Source organism: Elgaria multicarinata, chromosome 2, assembly GCF_023053635.1.
Source record: "Elgaria multicarinata webbii isolate HBS135686 ecotype San Diego chromosome 2, rElgMul1.1.pri, whole genome shotgun sequence".
NCBI classification, from domain to species: domain Eukaryota; kingdom Metazoa; phylum Chordata; class Lepidosauria; order Squamata; family Anguidae; genus Elgaria; species Elgaria multicarinata.
The window spans coordinates 129083343-129102256 of NC_086172.1; the positions used below are offsets into that span (position 1 = coordinate 129083343).

At 45.2% G+C, this 18914-nt stretch overlaps 1 protein-coding gene across 1 annotated transcript in view; it reads left to right on the forward strand.

Annotated features, from left to right (window-relative positions):
* LOC134393424 (cytosolic phospholipase A2 epsilon-like) overlaps positions 1-18914 on the forward strand; it is a 101611-nt gene that overhangs the window by 37251 nt on the left and 45446 nt on the right. Inside the window, exon 3 of the mRNA XM_063118451.1 lies at positions 13435-13501. Coding sequence (XP_062974521.1) covers positions 13435-13501 — 67 coding nt within the window. The remainder of the gene's footprint in view (positions 1-13434; positions 13502-18914) is intronic.

Genomic DNA, 18914 nt, shown 5'->3' on the forward strand with positions numbered 1-18914 from the left:
TGCTTCAGTTGTTTTGGACTACAACTCCCAGGATTCCTGACCATCAGCTATGGTAGCTGGGCCTGATGGAAGTTACAGGCCAACACAACTTGAAATGCCAGACTGGAAAAGGCTGATATAAAGGATTCAGTTGTGACTAGGAGGGGGAAATGTCCTGCTGATGTAAGTACACCATCCCAGGGCAGCTGCTACTTTATGCATGTAATGAAATAGACATGAGTCCATGAAAGCTTCTACTGTCAAAAAAATGTGCCACAAAAGCTTGTGTCATGAACAATGCCACCAGGGCCGTGCCAGACTATTTTGCGCCCTAGGCAAGGTGAGCTACTTTCACCCCCCCCTCCAAATGCCAACTTTGATTTTTAAGAACAGATGTTTCCTGGAAAAAATAAGAAGCACAAAATTTGAAACTGCTACTTTATTTTAAAGTGCAAGAAATACGTCATGCCGATTATAGCAAACAAATTGGAAAGAAACATCTATGGGTCTAAAATGCATTATTTAATAGGAATATCACCTCCAAATCATCCCTCCCAACTCACACACACGCGCGTGCACACACACACGCTCAGCATCATTCACTCCAAACAAACACACGCATGAACACATGCATTCACTCAAAGGCTCCCTGCATCCCATGTACCAATACATTCTCTCTCTCTCTCTCTTCCGGGAGCTGCCCCACCCCAGCGTCCCTGGCTTTACTTCGGCTGGGTGGGCGCGGGGTGCCATCTCGCCCGCCCAGGCCCAGCTGAATCCTCGGCCAGGCTGGCTCAAGCCAATGCAGGTGAGTGCTGTTCTATGCCCGGCGCCCCTCTTAGCTTGGCGCCCTAGGCGGCTGCCTGAGTGGCCTCTATGGTAGCACCGGCCCTGAATGCCACAACACTCTTTGGGCATGTCTACACCTATGGGTGTAGAGGGCCAGAGAGGGAGCGATCCTGGACTTACATACTTCTGGGATTGTTGCCCTCTGTCTACACAGGACATGTAACGTTGCGCCCACCATTTTGTTTTTTGTTTCTTATCGAAAAATTGCTCAGGAGTGCTCCTGTGCAAAGGTAAATTTTTTAAAATAAAAAAATAGTCCCGCTCCCCCACCCCACCCCCGATGGGCATGGAGCTCCTGAGAAGCTCCATGGCCTGTACCCAGGTCCTGGCTCCTTACGGTTGCTCGTGAGGAGCTGGTATGAAAACAGGATGCACACACACACGTCCCACAGTCTCAGGATCATCCCGGGACCACGGGAAAAGTTGGGATAGAAGGGTAGAGTGATATCCTGGGAAAAGGGAGGGATCATCCCTCCCTGCTCATGGGATCCCTTGTGCGTCATGTGGACACACAGGGATGACCCCGGGGCAATCCCAGGATTATTGCCCCATCTAGCCATGCCCTTTGTTGCTTTTGTTGCAAACTACTAATATGGCTAGTACGCTAGAAATTGAAGGTGCTCTACCTCAACCCCATCCTGATATAATTGTGAAATGGAAATGCTACTATGGTATGGGGCATCCTCATGCCTCCTTGAGAGAAGCATAACAGTTTAAGCAGTTAGGACTGGAATGCCAGAAGTGAGGCACTAATTCAGATAATCTAAAACCTTATTGATTTTAATGACAAGAGATATGTGCATGTTGAACTCCCCCATGAAATCAGTGGGTCTTGAAATCCTTAACATTGGCTAGATCATGCTTATTTTACCCATTTGTCCATAAGCCAGGACCGCATTTATACTGTTAAGATCTCTGATTAGGAACGGTTGGGAAATTAGCACTATCAAGGTTTTCTTTTTTATGGTTTGACACTACTGCTTTAAAGTGCTTTATAACAGTTTTGACAACTGTTGGGGCCCAGGACACACTCCATATACTGTTTTCAAAACTGTTATAAAGCACTTTAAAGCAGTAGTGTAGATCCGGACCTGATTCATATCTCCCGGAACTGAATGTGGATCCATATGCGTTTTGTGATCATTAATCCATATCTTTCCAAGCTGTGTTCCACAAAAAACAAAACAACGAAAATATTCCCACACACATTTTTAACATGTGCACATTTGAAAAAGTGCCAAGAAAACTGCTCATTTCTAAATGCGTACAAACATAAATGGATATAAAAATGCATACATTTGAATAATATGCACCAAAAATGCACACATTTTTTAAATGTGCACAAGATACACAGACATTTTGGAGGTAGAGACACAAACTAGGACAGAATGAACTTGGAGATAGAAACATCCCTATTCCCAATTCCCCAAGTGATGAGAAGCCCAATGAAAAGCAGCCACAATGGGTTTTTTGTTTCATTTTGGTGGTGGTGGTGGGAATACACACTCCTATAATTAGCAGCAAATCTGCGGTTAGCAGATGCAATGGATTTCCACAGAGGCAAATTTCATCCCAAGGCATTTCAATTTCAATCCACCCACATGTCCATCTTCTCTCTCTCTCTCTCTGATCCTTGTTCCCTCAAACTGCAGGACTGGCTTTTGCTTTGAGAACTCAGTGCACAGACGCAACAGCTAAATGGATGCTCTCCGCTGACCAAGTCGTATGGCCACAATGATCTAGGCCTTGTAAGCTACAACAACAGCAGCATAAATGTCTTCAGCTTCAATTAGTCCAATGATTTGTTTCAACAGAGGGAGGAAAAGAGGGAGGGGACTTGTATGGGTTTGCATTCCTTGGCATTCAGAGAGGGGTGGAGTCATGAGTCATTTTTTTAAAACACCGGCTTGTCTACTTCAGCCAGGAGGCACTGTCACCCCTGGATTATATCAGTTGTACACCACTCCAAGCAACTGGATTATATGCGGCAGATATCACAATGGGAGCAAATTCAAGTTCACCCGAGGTAAGAAAACTTACCAAGCAAAGCAACACACCCTGAGTGTGAAATGCCGGTTTAGAAGTTCATTGTGGCCATTTTCAAATGTAGGTAAAATGCTTTAGCGTGTTTTGACAAATTGTTAGATATTGCACCTGTAAAAGTTGTCTTTGTTTCTGGCTTTTTAGAGACACCCTATATTTGCTTTTTATTCCTACGTTGGCTTTTTTTTAGTACAAAAATCCAGAGAGCTAGACAGCAAGCCAACAAGCAACTGTAGTATCCTAGCTGGAGAGTTGTGGAGTATGTATGTATTTGTAGATTTGGAACTTTTGGCAACATCAAATGGCTATTTTAAACATATATTTTCTTCTTTCTTTAGGGCTTACCCAGGAATCCAGACCATCGGGCAAGATGTGTAAGTACTGAGCTGAATTCCCCCCCCACATTTTTTTTAACCATTCTTATTCAATTAGATTGAAAATAAATAGGTGTAGGGGTGTAGGTTCCTGTGCTTATCTTTGTTATGAGGGGGCTGAGGTGTGTGTGTGTGTGTGTGTGTGTGTGTGTTCTTTTCATTGTATAATCGTCTCTCTAACAGTCTGTACACCTCTGGCTTCCCAGGGCACATCTAAATGGGTTCTTTAAATTGGCTTACCTTCTCATTTTCCCATTGTTCGACGCATGACACAGCTGCAAAGTCGCTGCAGTGCTGATGTATAGCCGTGAAAATGCGCATATTTGTAGCTTCAATTATACTACGACTTTTCCAAAACCTTCGCGTTTACCCTGCTTTATCTCTTATGTGTCGCTGGGGGATGTAAATTTGTCTTTTGTGGGCGTAGCTTTGAGGGCAGGACAAAGTGATGTCACGTCTTGCCCATTTCCCGCCACACCTCTCTCATACCTGCCCGTTTCTGCAAGCGAGATTGTAGTTACAGGCACCAATTTCAATGTTAATAAAAGGGGGTTAGGTTGGCAGAGCAGTCTGCCTTTGTATTGTATGGGTAGACGGGACCTCACATCATGTAAAGTCCATTTAAAGAGAGAGCACTTAAGGGGTAGACTGGGCACTTGATTGTATACACGATACTGCGCAGATCAGTCGACCGGGCCGTAGATTGGTAGACCGGACCACAGTTTCACGGAAGAATTGAAAGGAAATGAATTGGTAGATGGGAGCGATCGCCATTTTGGGTACCAAGGTGTGCGCATCATGCAGGTATTTACCTGCACAGATGCAAAGGATAGTGAGACCGTGGTCGAGATTTGGCCATCGGGGCTGTACCTTCCCCAACATCATGGGCGGAACTTTGATGTCACCATTTCATATTATCTTCCTTAGTTCTTTAATATAAGTAAATCTCGGGATGTAGATTTTAAATTATATGTTTAGCCATCCGGGCGTGCAGACTTCTGTACCCTTGTGTGCGCATATATGCAGAGGTACGCATAAAGAACGATACCTTTTTTTAAAAAAGGTTTCTGCTCACATGGAGCAACTTTGCTCTGCAAGGGCTCGTATGACAGGATCCCCCATAAATTGAAGGGATATCTCTCTGTAGCTGCTGCAGTATGATGAAGTGGGAGCAGAATAGAATCACAGAAAATGCAGGTTAAAAAATAATGAGGCGCAATCCCAGCATTTTATGGATAAGAGCCCAGAAGATGTCACAAGGAAACTCCTCCCATTGAGGTATTGTGCGTAGGGAGGTGTGTAATAGAAATGAAATCAAGAACATGTGCAGCACTCCCAGATACCTCACAATGATAAGAGAGGACAGGGGGAGAAAATCCTTGGGAAATTGGAGGACAGGGTTTGGCACAGCCCTAGAACACAAGTTGTGGTATAAATGGTGTGTGTGTGTGTGGGGGGGGGGGTTAGAACATAAATAAGACGAAAGCTTACTAGAACAGTGTTATATTTCCCACTACAATTCCTAATTGCAAATACAGAATGTGCTTTATGGATAAATTCTTATTGTTAGACTGGTCCATAAATTCTCACTGCTTATTGCTATCATCCTGTGTCCATAGATTAGGTACCTCGCTTTGTTCATGTGAATTGCTCTTATATTAAAGTTAAGTTCCTTTCTTTACAGATTGCTTTCTCCTTTTTCTTTCTTTCTGAACTTGACTGTGTGTTTACATATTAGGCTTTATTTATTTATTTATTTATTTATTACATTTTTATACCACCCAATAGCCGAAGCTCTCTGGGCGGTTCACAAAAATTGAAACCATCATAAAACAACCAACAAGTTAAAAACACAAATACAAAATACAATATAAAAAGCACAACCAGGATAAAACCACGCTTTCTATGAATATATAGGATTAATTATGGTTATTTGCAGCTTCCCCGCTTGCTTAGGAGAACTCAACAATTAGTCTGAGGCCTTAGCTAGACCAGGCTTTATCAAGGGGTGAACCCCGGGATCGTCCCTGTGCGTCCAGTTGATGCACAGGGGAACCTGGGACCAGGGAAGGATCATCCCTCCCTTGCCCCAGGATAAGCCCTCCCTTTTGGGCCCACTTTTTCCACAGTTTTGGGCTGAGCCTGAGACAGTGGAACATGTGGCCTGTTTCTGCGGTTTGCCACCGCTCTGCGCGAGCCAGGAGCCGCACATGGGGTGCAGCGCTCCTCAGGAGCGCTGCACCCATCGGGATTGGGGCGGGGGGAGCGGGGAAACTAAATTAAATTTTAAAAAATCCTTACCTTCAGCGCATGAGCGTTCATGCGCTCCATCTTCTTTAAAAATTAAAAAAAGGTGGGCACGACGCCACTCTTCCTGAGGTCGTCACGCCTCACGTGTAAACAGAGGAGGGATCTCACATTAATCGCTACACGAGATCTTCCCTCCTCCGTCGCAGAACAAAAGGTAGGTCTAGCTAAGGCCTGAGGGCTTCTCCACACCAGTCTTTTATCCCGCAATTTTACTGGGGGTTTTGCTTCCGTATTCTTTGTGGGATTAAGATTGGCCCTTTTCACACACTTCTGCTTCCCCTGCCCCCGGGAGTTCCTCTATCTGCAAGCTCTATATGTTTCATTATACTGCCACTAGACGGCTTTGTGTTATAGCACATCTTTCTCTTTTCATGGAGAAAATCAACTCATGATATTTAAATAACGCATTATCCGCAATCTTAAAAAAAGGTGAGAAAGTACACCTGTCACAATTAGGAGTAGTGTGTCTTTTAAAGGACTTCACACATGAAAACAGAATGTAGCATGACTGATTTGTACAAATTATATAGAAAATGCCTTTATAAAAGTGTTTCATTTTTTTTACTTTGTGAATACATTTGTAATCAAGCTTAGCTTTGTTTTATTGACAACTTTTGAAATGTTTTTTCCATAAAAAGCCCCGTCCTACATCAAAACAGCAAGAACAAAACTAATGAAGGCTAGCAAGAATATGTAATATAAGTGGGGGCCCTGCAACATAGTATTACAGTGTGAAGTGTTTCTGCTCAGGGATCCATTCTCCCACATCATGGTTTTCCTATTTTTTCTCTTCAAGCTCAGTGAGCATGTTCAGTCCTTATTGCACTGTTCCCACCCCCTCTATTTTGAAGGTCTGGGGTTGTGGTGATGGTGGAATGAGGTGGACACACTTGTGCCCTATCCCAGGTGCATTAAAATCTTTGATTTCTCCATTGATGTCTATAAGCAGCTCTCAGTTCCATCTCTGGTAACATTTAAAGATAGTATCTTCCTGAGACCAGGAAATGGCCTAGCCATACAATGAGAAGGTTCATTCTACCCTTGTTGTATCTATATGTCTCTTCTTCCCTTTCTAGCTACTCCATTCCACATCCCCAACACACTTGGTTGTCAGGTTTTTCCCCTATTCAGCCAGTCAATGTTCTGTGCCATCAGCAGCGGTGCAAGAAGTCATACTGCCTGAAGTGGGAGGACACTCCCCTACTGCCTGCTCCCCCAGAATAGGCAGTCTCTCCTGTACAGGCAGTTTCCAGGGCCACCTAACAATGCCTCCCTTTGAGGAAGGGCCTCTCAAAGTGTGGCGTTTGGGGTTGGTTGGCTAGCCACAGAGGCTGCCCAACCGAACTGTTGTTTGGGAGACTCTTCCCAAGTGAGAGGGTAGGCAGGCTCTTTGGAGAGGCCACCTCTCTCTCCACTCCCTCACTCTGGGAGAGTCCTCAAACTGAGAGTCCTCAGGTAGATAACCCACCTGCCAGATCTCTTATAAAGGATCTCCTCTATGTGGGGGATGAACATATGAACATTGTTGAGTCTGTGATCATCTTCACCAAAGAGGGCCACTGCAGCCATGCAAATAATTGCAGTTTTGCATGTAGCCCCCACATAACTTTTTTTGCACACAGACCCACTTTGGTTTACACCAGCCTTCCTCAACCTGGTACTGAGATGTTCCGGATGACCACTCCCAGCATTCCTGACCATTGTCCATGCTGGCTGGGACTGATGGTAGTTAAAGCCCAAAACATCTGGAGGGCATCCTACCTGGTTCAACTGGTGGGAATCTACACTGGTGTTATTCTAACGTTTTGAATGGGTTACTGTGATGCACAGCGTCACGTGACACTGGGTCTTCAACGTTGTAAATGAGTTGTACTTACAGGTTCTATTTCTTAGTTCCAGCGTGGCTACAGATTCATGTGCCTCCTTCTACTGGTAATTTTCCTCTCCCAACCCAGAGCTGCTGGGTTTGCTCCGCCCACTTCCTGTTCTCCTTCCTTCGCCCCATTTGCTATCTTATCTGCTACAGCAGATAAATCACACCAGCGTTATACTGTGCAATCACTGACAATTGCATGCAAAGGACTCAGAAGTTTTCCACCTTAGAATCTGCTTTTATTGTGAAGTACTCCCATGCATCCTGCCTTAAAATTTGAATCAAATTGGGTCATTGGTTGATTTTTTTATAACATTTCCCCCCTCTTTGCAAAGGAGCTGAGGAGCGCTCAAAGGAACGCTGTAGCTCTGTGCAGGAAAATTAACAAGGGTCTCTTGATCCCAGTCCAAAACTCATCACCAGCGGGGCTTAAATGCGACTGCTGCTAAAACTTTTCAATTTGGTCTCCCATCCAAACCCTGACCAGACCCAACCCTGCTTAGCTTCAGCAAAGTGGCTGGCTCCTATGCATTCAGGCAATTCCCTGGGACTTACATTAACATGTTTTGGAAGGCAGGTTGTGTGTGCTTATGACTATTGCCCTGCACTGCTGGCTAAGAAAGAGGCAGGCAGTGGGCGGAGCAAACCCAGCAGCTCTGCTACGCTCAGAGGGAGAACAACGAAAGGATTTAATAATGTGCCCTGCAGTAACGTTACAGCTAAACGTAAGTTACGCTAGTGTGCCCCGTAATACGGAGAACCGATACAGAGAACCACGTTAGAAAGGGACACTAGCAACGTTATAAGACTAGTGTAGATCCGTCCCCTGTTTATATAAATTCTGCTTTCACGTAAATATTGGATTGCCGTGAGCCTGACCACGGCACAGTCTTTTGGTGCTTGCATGGGGGCTGCCAAGTTACAAAGCAATCGTATCCCAGGGGAGGGGGAGATTATATGGCAGAGCAACCATCACATCCAGAGCCCTATCTTTTTATTTGTCCAAACATTTTTTTTAATGTCGTTAATGTTTCATTTTTATGTACACCACCCAGAAATCCTCTTTGGGATGAAGGTGCATTTTATCAATTTCATAAATACGTAAATAAATAAATATCACTTTACAAATATCCAGAGCGAGGCCAAATTGACATTTAAGGCTGCAGCCCTATATACACTTACTAGTGAATATAACCCATTGAATTCAATGGGCCTTATTTCTGAGTATGCATGCGCAATGCATAGAGCTCCTGCTATTGGGCGGTATAGAAATGTAATAAATAAATAAATAAGTAAATAAATTGCCCATTCCTGTATTTGAATGGGGAATCTGCATGGGCAACAGGCAGAAATTCAAGAAGTGCAGGGCCCTCACCACAGCATCTCTATGCTAGGAAAAGCTTTACCTGTTGAGTTTCTGTCTGTCACACCTCTGTTTAAAGTCACAGGAGTTCTGTCAGGTAAAACTCTGGCAGCCCTACACCTTTGCATGACATTGCAACCTTCCCCCCACCCTTCAGGCCAGCCGCTGCACTGTACATGGTGTCCTCATGATTGCCTTTTTCCATTAAACCTTCCTCCCATTTCTGTAAAGCATAACCGTTTCATGCAATAGTGCTGCCTTCAAAATAAGTTATTATAGCCTAATACTTCAACATCCTCAAGTGTATACCTTGAGGAGATTATATAGAGTGTTTCTTCATGGAGATAGTTGGCCCTGTGACTTTTATGAATTTCATTGTGTAATTAGATGGCATGCAATTTGCCAACAGCAACCTCTGTTTTAATTTAATCATTCCTAGTTTGCCTTTCACACTGCTGCTCATCTTTTGTTCATTTCTTTCAATGGGGCAGTTAGGAACTGTGTACAGTCCCCATTCAAATAAGTGGAGGCTATGCAATGTCAATGCATCATGTCAATTACTTGTATTCAGTGGTAGGCAGCCTGGTACTCTCCAGATATTTTGGATTACAATTCCCATTATCTCTTACCACTAGCCATACTGGCAGGGGTTGATGGGAGTTGCAAACCCTGCTTGTATTTCTCTTTCTATTTTTTAAATGTTATGGTAGTTTGTTTTGTAGTTCAAATCCCTTCACTTGCTACACATCTGTATGAAGAAAGAGTGTAAGGGGTTCATCAGACGAGCATTTTATCACACACTTGCTAATGGCCACTTACGGTTTTTCGCACATCCTTTAGATGATGCCGTCTGCCTCCTGCGTGCCACCTGCTCTTTCTTGCCTTTTTTCCGTCACAAAATGGACCCATTTTAACCTGACTTTTTTTTTGGGAAATGGAATGTGCCGCCATTTCCTGCTGTGTGCAGGAAAAGTGGAGCGATAAAAACCAGGGGTGTGCACGGACCCCCCACTCCGCCCCGCGGGCTGATCCAAAAATTTCGGATCGGCCCGCTCCGCTCTGCGCCGCTCCGCCCATACTCCGCTCCTCTTCGCCGCAGAGCTCCGGCTCCAAATCGGAGCTCCGCAGTGGAGGGGAGTGGCGCCAGGTAAGGTCGGGATAGGAGGGCGGGGGGGGGTTACTGGGCCCTGCCGCCGTTGCTGCCCTTGCGGCGACGGCCGCAGAGCCCGGTAAAGGACCAAGGGGGAGGGGGGCCTTACCTGCCTCCGTCCGCGGTCCGTCGGCTTCTTCAATTGAGCCCGGTAAGGGACCAAGGGGGAAGGGGGCCTTACCTGCCTCCGTCCGCGGTCCATCGGCTTCTTCAATTGAGCCCGTGGTTCAACCAGGAAGTCTGGGCCGCAAGCTGGTTGAACCGCGGGCTCAATTGAAGAAGCCGACGGACTGCGGACGGAGGCAGGTAAGGGAGAGGAGGGCGGTTTTTTTTTTTACCAGGCCCTGCCGCCGTCGCCGCCCGTGCGGCGACGGCAGCAAAGCCCGGTAAGGGACCAAGGGGGAGGGGGGCCTTACCTGCGTCCGTCCGCGGTCCGTCGGCTTCTTGTGGCCCAGACTTCCTGGTTGAACCGCGGGCTCAATTGAAGAAGCTGACGGACCGCGGACGGACGCACGACGGGGGCAGGGCCCAGTAACCCCCCCTGCCCTCCTCTCCCTTACCTGCCTCCATCCGCGGTCCGTCGGGCTCAATTGAAGAAGCCGACGGACCGTGGACGGAGGCAGGTAAGGCCCCCTTCCCCCTTAGTCCCTTACAGGGCTCTGCCGCCGTCGCCGCATGGGTGGCGACGGCGGCAGGGCCCGGTAACCCCGCCCTCCTCTCCCTTACCTGCCTCCGTCTGCGGTCCGTCGGCTTCTTCAATTGAGCCCGGTAAGGGACCAAGGGGGAAGGGGGCCTTACCTGCCTCCGTCCGCGGTCTGTCGGCTTCTTCAATTGAGCCGTGGGGCTGCGGAAAAGGCGCACCATAAGCGACTTCGCTTATGGCGCGTTAGGGGAGGCTTCAGCGCGGCCTGACCCCGGATTCCCCTGTGCGTCATCTGGACGCACAGCAGGGAAACCAGGCCTCACAGCGCGCTAAGGCCTCGTCTAGCAAGGCCCTAAGTACTCCTGTGCCATCCTGTCCAGTGTTACTAAGTTCTATTAAAACCTTTCAGGGCACCAGTACCTGTAAACTGCATTACAGTAGCCATTGGGCAGTTTAAAAATGTAAGAAATAAAACAAATAATCTCTTCTTTGCAAGCTAGTCCATTGGTTTCATGTTGATCTAGGCTGAGGAATTAATGATGAATTGCTTTGGGTATTGTGTCCATTCATCAGTAGGAAGCTTTGTGCTTTCCTCTTATAGGGGGATGGGTGGAGAAAGGCAAGGTGGCTTTAATTACTGGTTTCCACCCCCTTTTTTAATGACCAAAGAGTGCCATAAATAGTGAATTTCCATAGAAACTGGCATTGGGGCAATTTTGAGAGGCTATTTCAACATTGATGATGTAGGCCTAGTTCTGGTCCCTTCCAGAGAGTCTTCCAGGAACCACTGAGAATACTCTAGTTTACAATGTGCAAAGGATGCTGAAGGATTCACAAGCCTCTTGCCTACATTCACTAGTATCCTCCCCTCATCCTCCCCACACATTTCACAGTAGCAGTATCCAACTGCAAGCAGTGTAATAGGATACAATTGCCATGGCTGGTTCACATGGTCATTTCCACATAGAAACCTTTCCCCACAATTTGGACATGCTGTGATTGATTCAGTGTCGGAGGATTTGAATTTCCCAATATGTTCCAGGTTGTATTCAATTGTGAAGTTCTGATTTCACCGAGTCAGCGCTCCCCACCATGCTGACATTATGTGGCAAGTTCACCAGTCCACAGCAGTGGAACAACAAGATGAAACTAGGCACTTGAAAATGGCTGACAATTCCTTTGCCATTCATGATGTGTATGGACTTCTGAGCATATTCAAGTCCCATTTAACTGTGGCTTAAGTGTCCCTGGTTTGTTCCCACTTGCACTGTGAGCATCACTCTGATTTCAGTGCTCCCTACCATGCTGATATTATGTGGCAAGCTCGCCAAATTAAAATTCAAACCACAGCAGTGGGACAACAAGATGAAACTAGGTGCTTGAATTCGGATGACAATTCCTTTGTGACTCGTCATATTTAAATTCCATTGAAGTCAATGAGCTTCCAGCATTTAACTTTGGCTTAACTGTCCTTGGTTTGTGCCCATTATGTTTTAAGCATAGCCTTAGGGATCTTTGTCATCACAGCTGCTGTCACCTGCTGCTGCTGCTGAAAGAGTTGTTGTTTTGCTTCTAAAGGGAGGCTTGCAGCTACTCATGCAGTAATCACTTTAATAGCAGAGGAACCAAGTACTAGGCATCATTGGCCTGACTTGGTGGACCAATCCAAGTCCACCAAGCTCACCACACACTGCAGTGAGTACAGCACATGCAAAAGAGGAGAAATCTCCTTCCATGGAGTGCCATTCTGCTCACAGTGGAGATGATTGACAATTCTCTGTTCAGTGCTGACTATCCCCTGAGCAGCCAATGGCCAGGTTTGCATCACCAGGGAAGGAAAATAATTATTTATATTTATTTATTATTTATTTATTACATTTTTATACCGCCCAATAGCCGAAGCTCTCTGGGCGGTTCACAAAAGTTAAATAAGTGATCATAGCTTATTTCCCCCATGCTGCATGTGCTGGTTGCGTGCTGCATCATTACCACAAATAGCCTCGTCATTCGTGGTTTGTTGTATCGTCAGAACCCAGTGAGGGTGGGTGGTGGGTGGGTTTATAAACCACCCCAAAACCCATGGCTTCTGCTATGGGTTAGGGTGATTTTTAACCTCTCCCATGCACCCCTGCTGGGTTCAGACAACATGACAAACTGCATCCGGTGAGGGTGATTATGGTAATGACATGGTGTGCGACCAGCTAAGATGGCAATCATATGAACCAAGTCTGTAGCATCCATGCACTCACATACCCTATTGTTACATATGAATATATCTGATTAATGATAGCAATGCGCCAGAGCATGTGTCACCTCTAAGATTAAGGTAGCTAGTGACGTTGAGCATTCCTGTCAAATATTAAAACAAAAACAAAACCAACAACAAACCCAAACTTTGAGGGTTGGGCTTTGGGATGGTTTTTTTTTGAGGGGGGGGGCAGAAATGTGTGACAGAAATGCTCAAAAAGTCCAGATGGGTATAGTCCCAGAAGGGGGCATGGTAACAAATGATAGGAAAGGCTCAACACCCCACAGGAGAGGGCTCATACAGCCTTGCCTTAGCTGAAAATGACATGTGGAGCATCATTTTGTATCTATAGAATTCTGCTTGGCTATTTTCAAACTCCTTACCACTTTCCTAAAATTTGCAATAGCACCACCTTTTTTGTTGTAATTAGAACAACTTTGGGTAACTCAGAAATGGCCAAATTTCACAAACAAAACATTTTCTTCCTTCTCCAGACCATTCATTATCCATTTCATTTGAATATGCATGTGTCTCTGAATGCATTCACACAAACACAGATCCTTACTTATGTATTGTTTTTCTTGTTAAACCAGCAGAGAGACGAATCTCCTTTCCGACTTCTCACAGTAAGAATAATAAGAGCAAGAAATATCCAGAAGTCAGACATGTGTGAGTATCTCTGTTGTTAACAGGTAGTCCATGGCTCTAGAGAGAGTATTATTTGTCAGCAGACACCCAGAAATGGGGGACTATTGGGGTCAAATCTAGCTCATGGATTGCTGTAATCTGACCAGCATAGGGTGACCATATTGGGGAAACCAAATTGTTTTTAAAATATTTTATATGAGTATTTTTATCCCACCTTTCTACTGGGCGAATCACAAAAAGAATAAAACAATGATAATTAACCTACAAAAGCAATATAGCATGATAAAACAGCCAATTAAAAATTAACAGTAAAAGAAAACAAGTGTTTGGTTCAAGTTATTCTGGACAAAAGCAACCAGGAAGTGGGAGTTAGGGAAAACCATCTGTCATGTTCTTAGAAAATAATATTATGCATCACAGAACAGGACACCAGATTTTATCATCAGTATTGGCTTCCATCCAATATAATGTTGCCTACAGTGACAATGCATCTGATTAACTCTGTTCTTTCACTCAATTGTGGAAACGACAGTTACATTGACTCTAGCCTCTTCTCATATTGGTCTATGGGGCCCTCTAGAAGTTCTTCTAAATACTTGGGCATTTCTTATCCATGAGTTGTTCCCGCACAACTGGGAGAATGGTCAAAATATGATCCATTCACTTGGATAACGTCAAGGAACTAATCAGTGGCAGGATCTACACTACTGTTTATAATGGTTTATAATGGTTATGACAACTGTTCAGGCCCTAATGTAGGACACATTACATATACAGTTTTCATACCATTTTTAAAGTGTTATATCTTGCTAGGTGTAGATTGGCCCAGTGTCTAGTTCAATTAAAGGAAAGGGAAAATACCGAAAGCACCATGAATGAGGTTGATGGCACTTCTGATAATTCAAAATAGACAAGGCCAGAACTTTGTATAGTGCCCAGCATAGCAAGGCAATAACATCAGAAGGTGATCTGATAGAGGTAGGGCGGTAGATGCTATGACCAGTACTATGATCAACAATATGTTGTTGTTTAAAATGGATACTGTTTTATACTGTTGTTTTTATATTTTTTGATGGTTTTAAATTTTGTATACTTTTTTTTTAAAGTCCACTGTTGTTAACTTTTGTAAACCGCCCAGAGAGCTTCGGCTATTTATAAACGTAATAAATAAATAAATAAATAAATAAATAAATTCTGGCCTGCTGCCTAAAATGGTGCCCTGTGTCCAGTTCTCTCCCCTCTCCCTCAAACTCTTTTAGCCACACTTATCTGTGCTTTGATGTCATCATATCATTTGTTTCCCTTGCCCTGGCTCTGCATAATTGGCTGCTGCTGGCAGAAGTGGGCAGACATAAAACATGTTGATGAAAGAGATGTGTAAGTATGCCTAAATGTTACAGGAGGAAGGGGGAGAATACAAGATGGTGCACCATTTTTGATGACAGCTCCACAATGAGCAGAGTGTCCAATTCTGCCCTTAGAACTAAGGTGAGAAGGCTCCCCCCGCCCTGGGTTAAAGACTGCATTCACTCAGGGATAATCTTTTCTGGACTGCATGCCAGCAGTGGGTAAAGAGATAACCCCTTTCTCTCTTTGACTTTCAGTGACCTCTTTGTCTTTTTCTCACCACCTTTTCTTTTTTGCTATTTCCTCTGAAAGCGCTGAGAGCTTCTAGCACTCCTACCTCTTTCTGTTCCCCCTGAAAGTGCTGAGGACCTCCAGTGCCCCCATCACTCTCCTTCCATTCCCTCTCCAGTACTTCTATCTAGGGGTGTCCAAGAATTTTGATTCAGTTTGCAAATCATCCAAACATGATTTGAGAACTGTTTGTACATTCCTAGGGTGACCATATGAAAACGAGGACAGGGCTCCTGCATCTTTAACGGTTGTATTGAAAAGGAAATTTCAGAAGGTGTCATTTGTATGCATGCAGCACCTAGTGAAATTCCCTCTTCATCACAATAGTTAATGCTGCAGGAGCCCTGCCTAGCATGACCAGATAAAAAAGAGGGCAGGGCTCCTGCTGAAATTCCCTTTTCAATACAACCATTAAAGATACAGGAGCCCTGTCCTCGTTTTCATATGGTCACCCTAGGAATGTACAAACAGTTTACAAATCATGTTTGAAAAGGGAATTTCAGCAGGTGTCATTTGTATGCATGCAACACCTAGTGAAATTCTCTCTTCATCACAATAGTTAATGCTGCAGGAGCCCTGCCTAGCATGACCAGATAAAAAGAGGACAGGGCTCCTGCAGCTTTAACTGTTGTGATGAAGCGGGGAATTTCACCAGGTGCTGCATGCATACAAATGGCACCTGCTGAAATTCCCTTTTTTATACAACCGTTAAAGATACAGGAGCCCTGTCCTCTTCATATGGTCACCCTACACATTCCCAAACTTGGGATACCATTTAAAAGATGCTTTTTTTGTGTGAAAATGCACACTTTGAAATGCACTTTATATATTTATTTATTATTTATTTATTTACAATATTTATATGCTACTCCCCATTGAAAATTTTGGAGCGGTGAACAAGATAAAATAAAATAAAAACAGAATAAAATACTTTAAAATAGATTTTAAAAGAAGCAAAATATACAGTGAAATGTGGCTGGTCATTACAGAAAGGCTTCCTGGAATAATGACGTTTTCAGTAGGTGTCGAAAGGAATACAAAGTTGGTGGTTGCCTGACCTCCAGAGGCAGGGAATTCCATAGCACGGGGGCTATTCATTTCTATCCTTTAGTAAATGTTGGTGAGGGATTTTGAACAGATCACAAATGAAAAGGGAAGTGAGCTGCACCAAGGTTTGAAGTGCAGTTTGGAGAATTTTGTCAGACTTGAATATTTCTGTGTCCCCCATCCATACTTTTATCTTTTTTCAGCACTGAGAGCCCAATGCTTTGAAATGTGGCCATGAGAATGGCTCACCTTAAAGCCAGCAGTTGTCCATTTTCTTTCCGTCTTTATCATAAAGACAACCATAGAGGGGGAATCCACACGTCGTACTGAGGCCGCTTCCATGCGGCCCCAGTGCGACCCCAAAGCAATCGTGTAACTTGCCTGGCGAAAAGACGAGGAAGCGGTGTCCTTGCCGCCGCCGCCCACCTTCCTCCTCGCCGCCGGCTCGGAGAGCTCTTTTTGAAGAAGGCGGGGTGGAGAGCTTCTTCCACTCTCCACCCCGCCTTCTTCCGCCGAGCTCTCCGTCCCGGCCGACGAGGAGGAAGGTGGGTGGCGGCGGCGGCGGCAAGGACGCCACTTCCTCGTCTTTTCGCCAGGCAAGTTACACGACCGCTTTGGGGTCACACTGGGGCCGCATGGAAGCGGCCTCAGTACGACGTGTGGAATCCCCCAGAGAGACCATGGAGTACAAGTCTCTATGGTTGTTTCCCCTCCTCCCCTTGGGTTCTCACCATCACCTTCTCAGGGGTGGTCAAAGGCTCTCCTCTGCCCCAAGAAGGGGCCCACAGGCTGTCAGTTCCCCCAACCCTACCTTAGAAGGTGGCATTTCCATTCTCCTTTGGACAACAAATGTCAAGACTGCCTGTACTGAATTTCCCATCTAGGATGGCGATGCAACATAATGCTTAATAAAACATATAGAAAATAATGCCAATTGAAACATGATTATAAGTGCATCTTAGGCCTTAACTAGACCAGGCTATATCCTGGGGCAAACCCTGGGATCGTCCCTGTGCATCCAGATGACGCACAGGGGATCCCAGGATCACGGAGGGATCATCCCTCCTTTGCCCCAGGATACAGTCCTCCCCTTTGGGCCAGGCTGAGCCCGAGACTGTGGAGCATGTGGCCTGTTTCTGTGGGTTTACCCGGCTCCATGCGATTACTCGCGTGGAGCCGGGAGCTGCACCCATCGGGGGTAAGGTGGGGGGAGCGGGGAAAGTAGTTAAAATTAAAAAACCCTTATCTTTGTGCACAAGCGTTCGTGCGCTCCGTCCCCTTTAAAAAATAAAAAAAATGGGCACAATGCCTCTCTTCCTGAGGTCGTTGCGCCTTACGCGTAAACGAGGGCGAGATCTCGCATTAATCGCAACACGAGGTCTCCCCTCCTCTCTCCCAGACGTTCAGGTAGGTCTAGCTAAGGCCTTAATCACAGAAAGGATTTTGACACAAGTCTATGGCTAATGAAAATACAACTTTCTCTACAAACGTATGTTACTCTTCTGTGTTTGAAGAAACCCAACTGGCAGAAGAGTCACCAGACATCTGTTACTCAGATCAGGAGGAATTTTGGAAATGCCAATGAAGTAATGAGATACCACTGATAACAATCTCATGACTATGACTGAGGTTTTCATGACTTTGACTGAGATTGCATCCTGACGGAAGTACTATGCATTGTTAAAATATGGAGGGTGCTTCCTCAAGGTGTGGTGATAAGCTTTACCCAGCTGTATTTATCACCTGTAGAAAATGTGCTACCTTTTGGTTTGCTGCTCCTTATTACCTCTGTTGCTGCCTGTCATTTTGGAATATGTTGCTGAACAGGCCAGATACTTCAAAGCTATTCAGAACATGACACATGCTCCAGTCACAGTTACACTATGCACTTCATCCTAATAGCTCCACATAATGATTTATCAGCTGTAACTATGAAACACATTATGAAACATGTGTCAGGCATGACATGAATATGAAGCATCTCTCTCATGGTTCTTTCATAATTTGTTGCATAGGGGCTCCTGATATGAGTGCCTTTCTACAGGAGCCAAATAAATAATTGGATTATCTAACCTTGTCACCAGAACGGCTAAGGAGAAAGGGCATCTGATTTTACTCAAGTTGCCCCACTAATTGCCTAAAGGCGCAATCCTGTGCATGTTTAGCCAGAAAAAGTCCCATAACTCTCGTCCCAGCCAGGCTGTGGCCTGCTAGGAGTTGTAGGACTTTTCTCTGTCTAAACATGCACAGGATTGCAAGTGTAGGTTGTTTAGTTGAAACAAGGAGTTTTAATCATTTAGTCCACCCTTCCCTAGCCTGGTGCCCCCCAGACGCTTTGGATTTTAACTCCCATCACCCCCAGACAGTGTGGCCAATGGTCAATAATGGCAGAAGTTGTAGTCCAAAGCCTCTCTGGAGGTCACCAGGTTGGGAAGGCTGCATTCCATCCCCCCTCCATCCATGTATTAAGACCATTCCCACCCACCCCGGTTTTAAGTTCAAAAGACAATAGTTCTAATTCAAACCAAGAGCTCCATCAGATGAGCATTTTATTGCACGCTCATTACTGGGCACTCACTGGTTTTCTCAGGACTCTCTCATGACGTTGTCTGCCTCCTTTGCCCCTCCCGCCCCTTCTAGCCTTCTTCGTGTAACAAAAACACACCCCAGTAAGTCCAATTTATTTTAAAGATGGAAGTTGCCACTATCTCCTGCTATGTGCAGGAGAAGCAGCGGGACCAAAATGGCC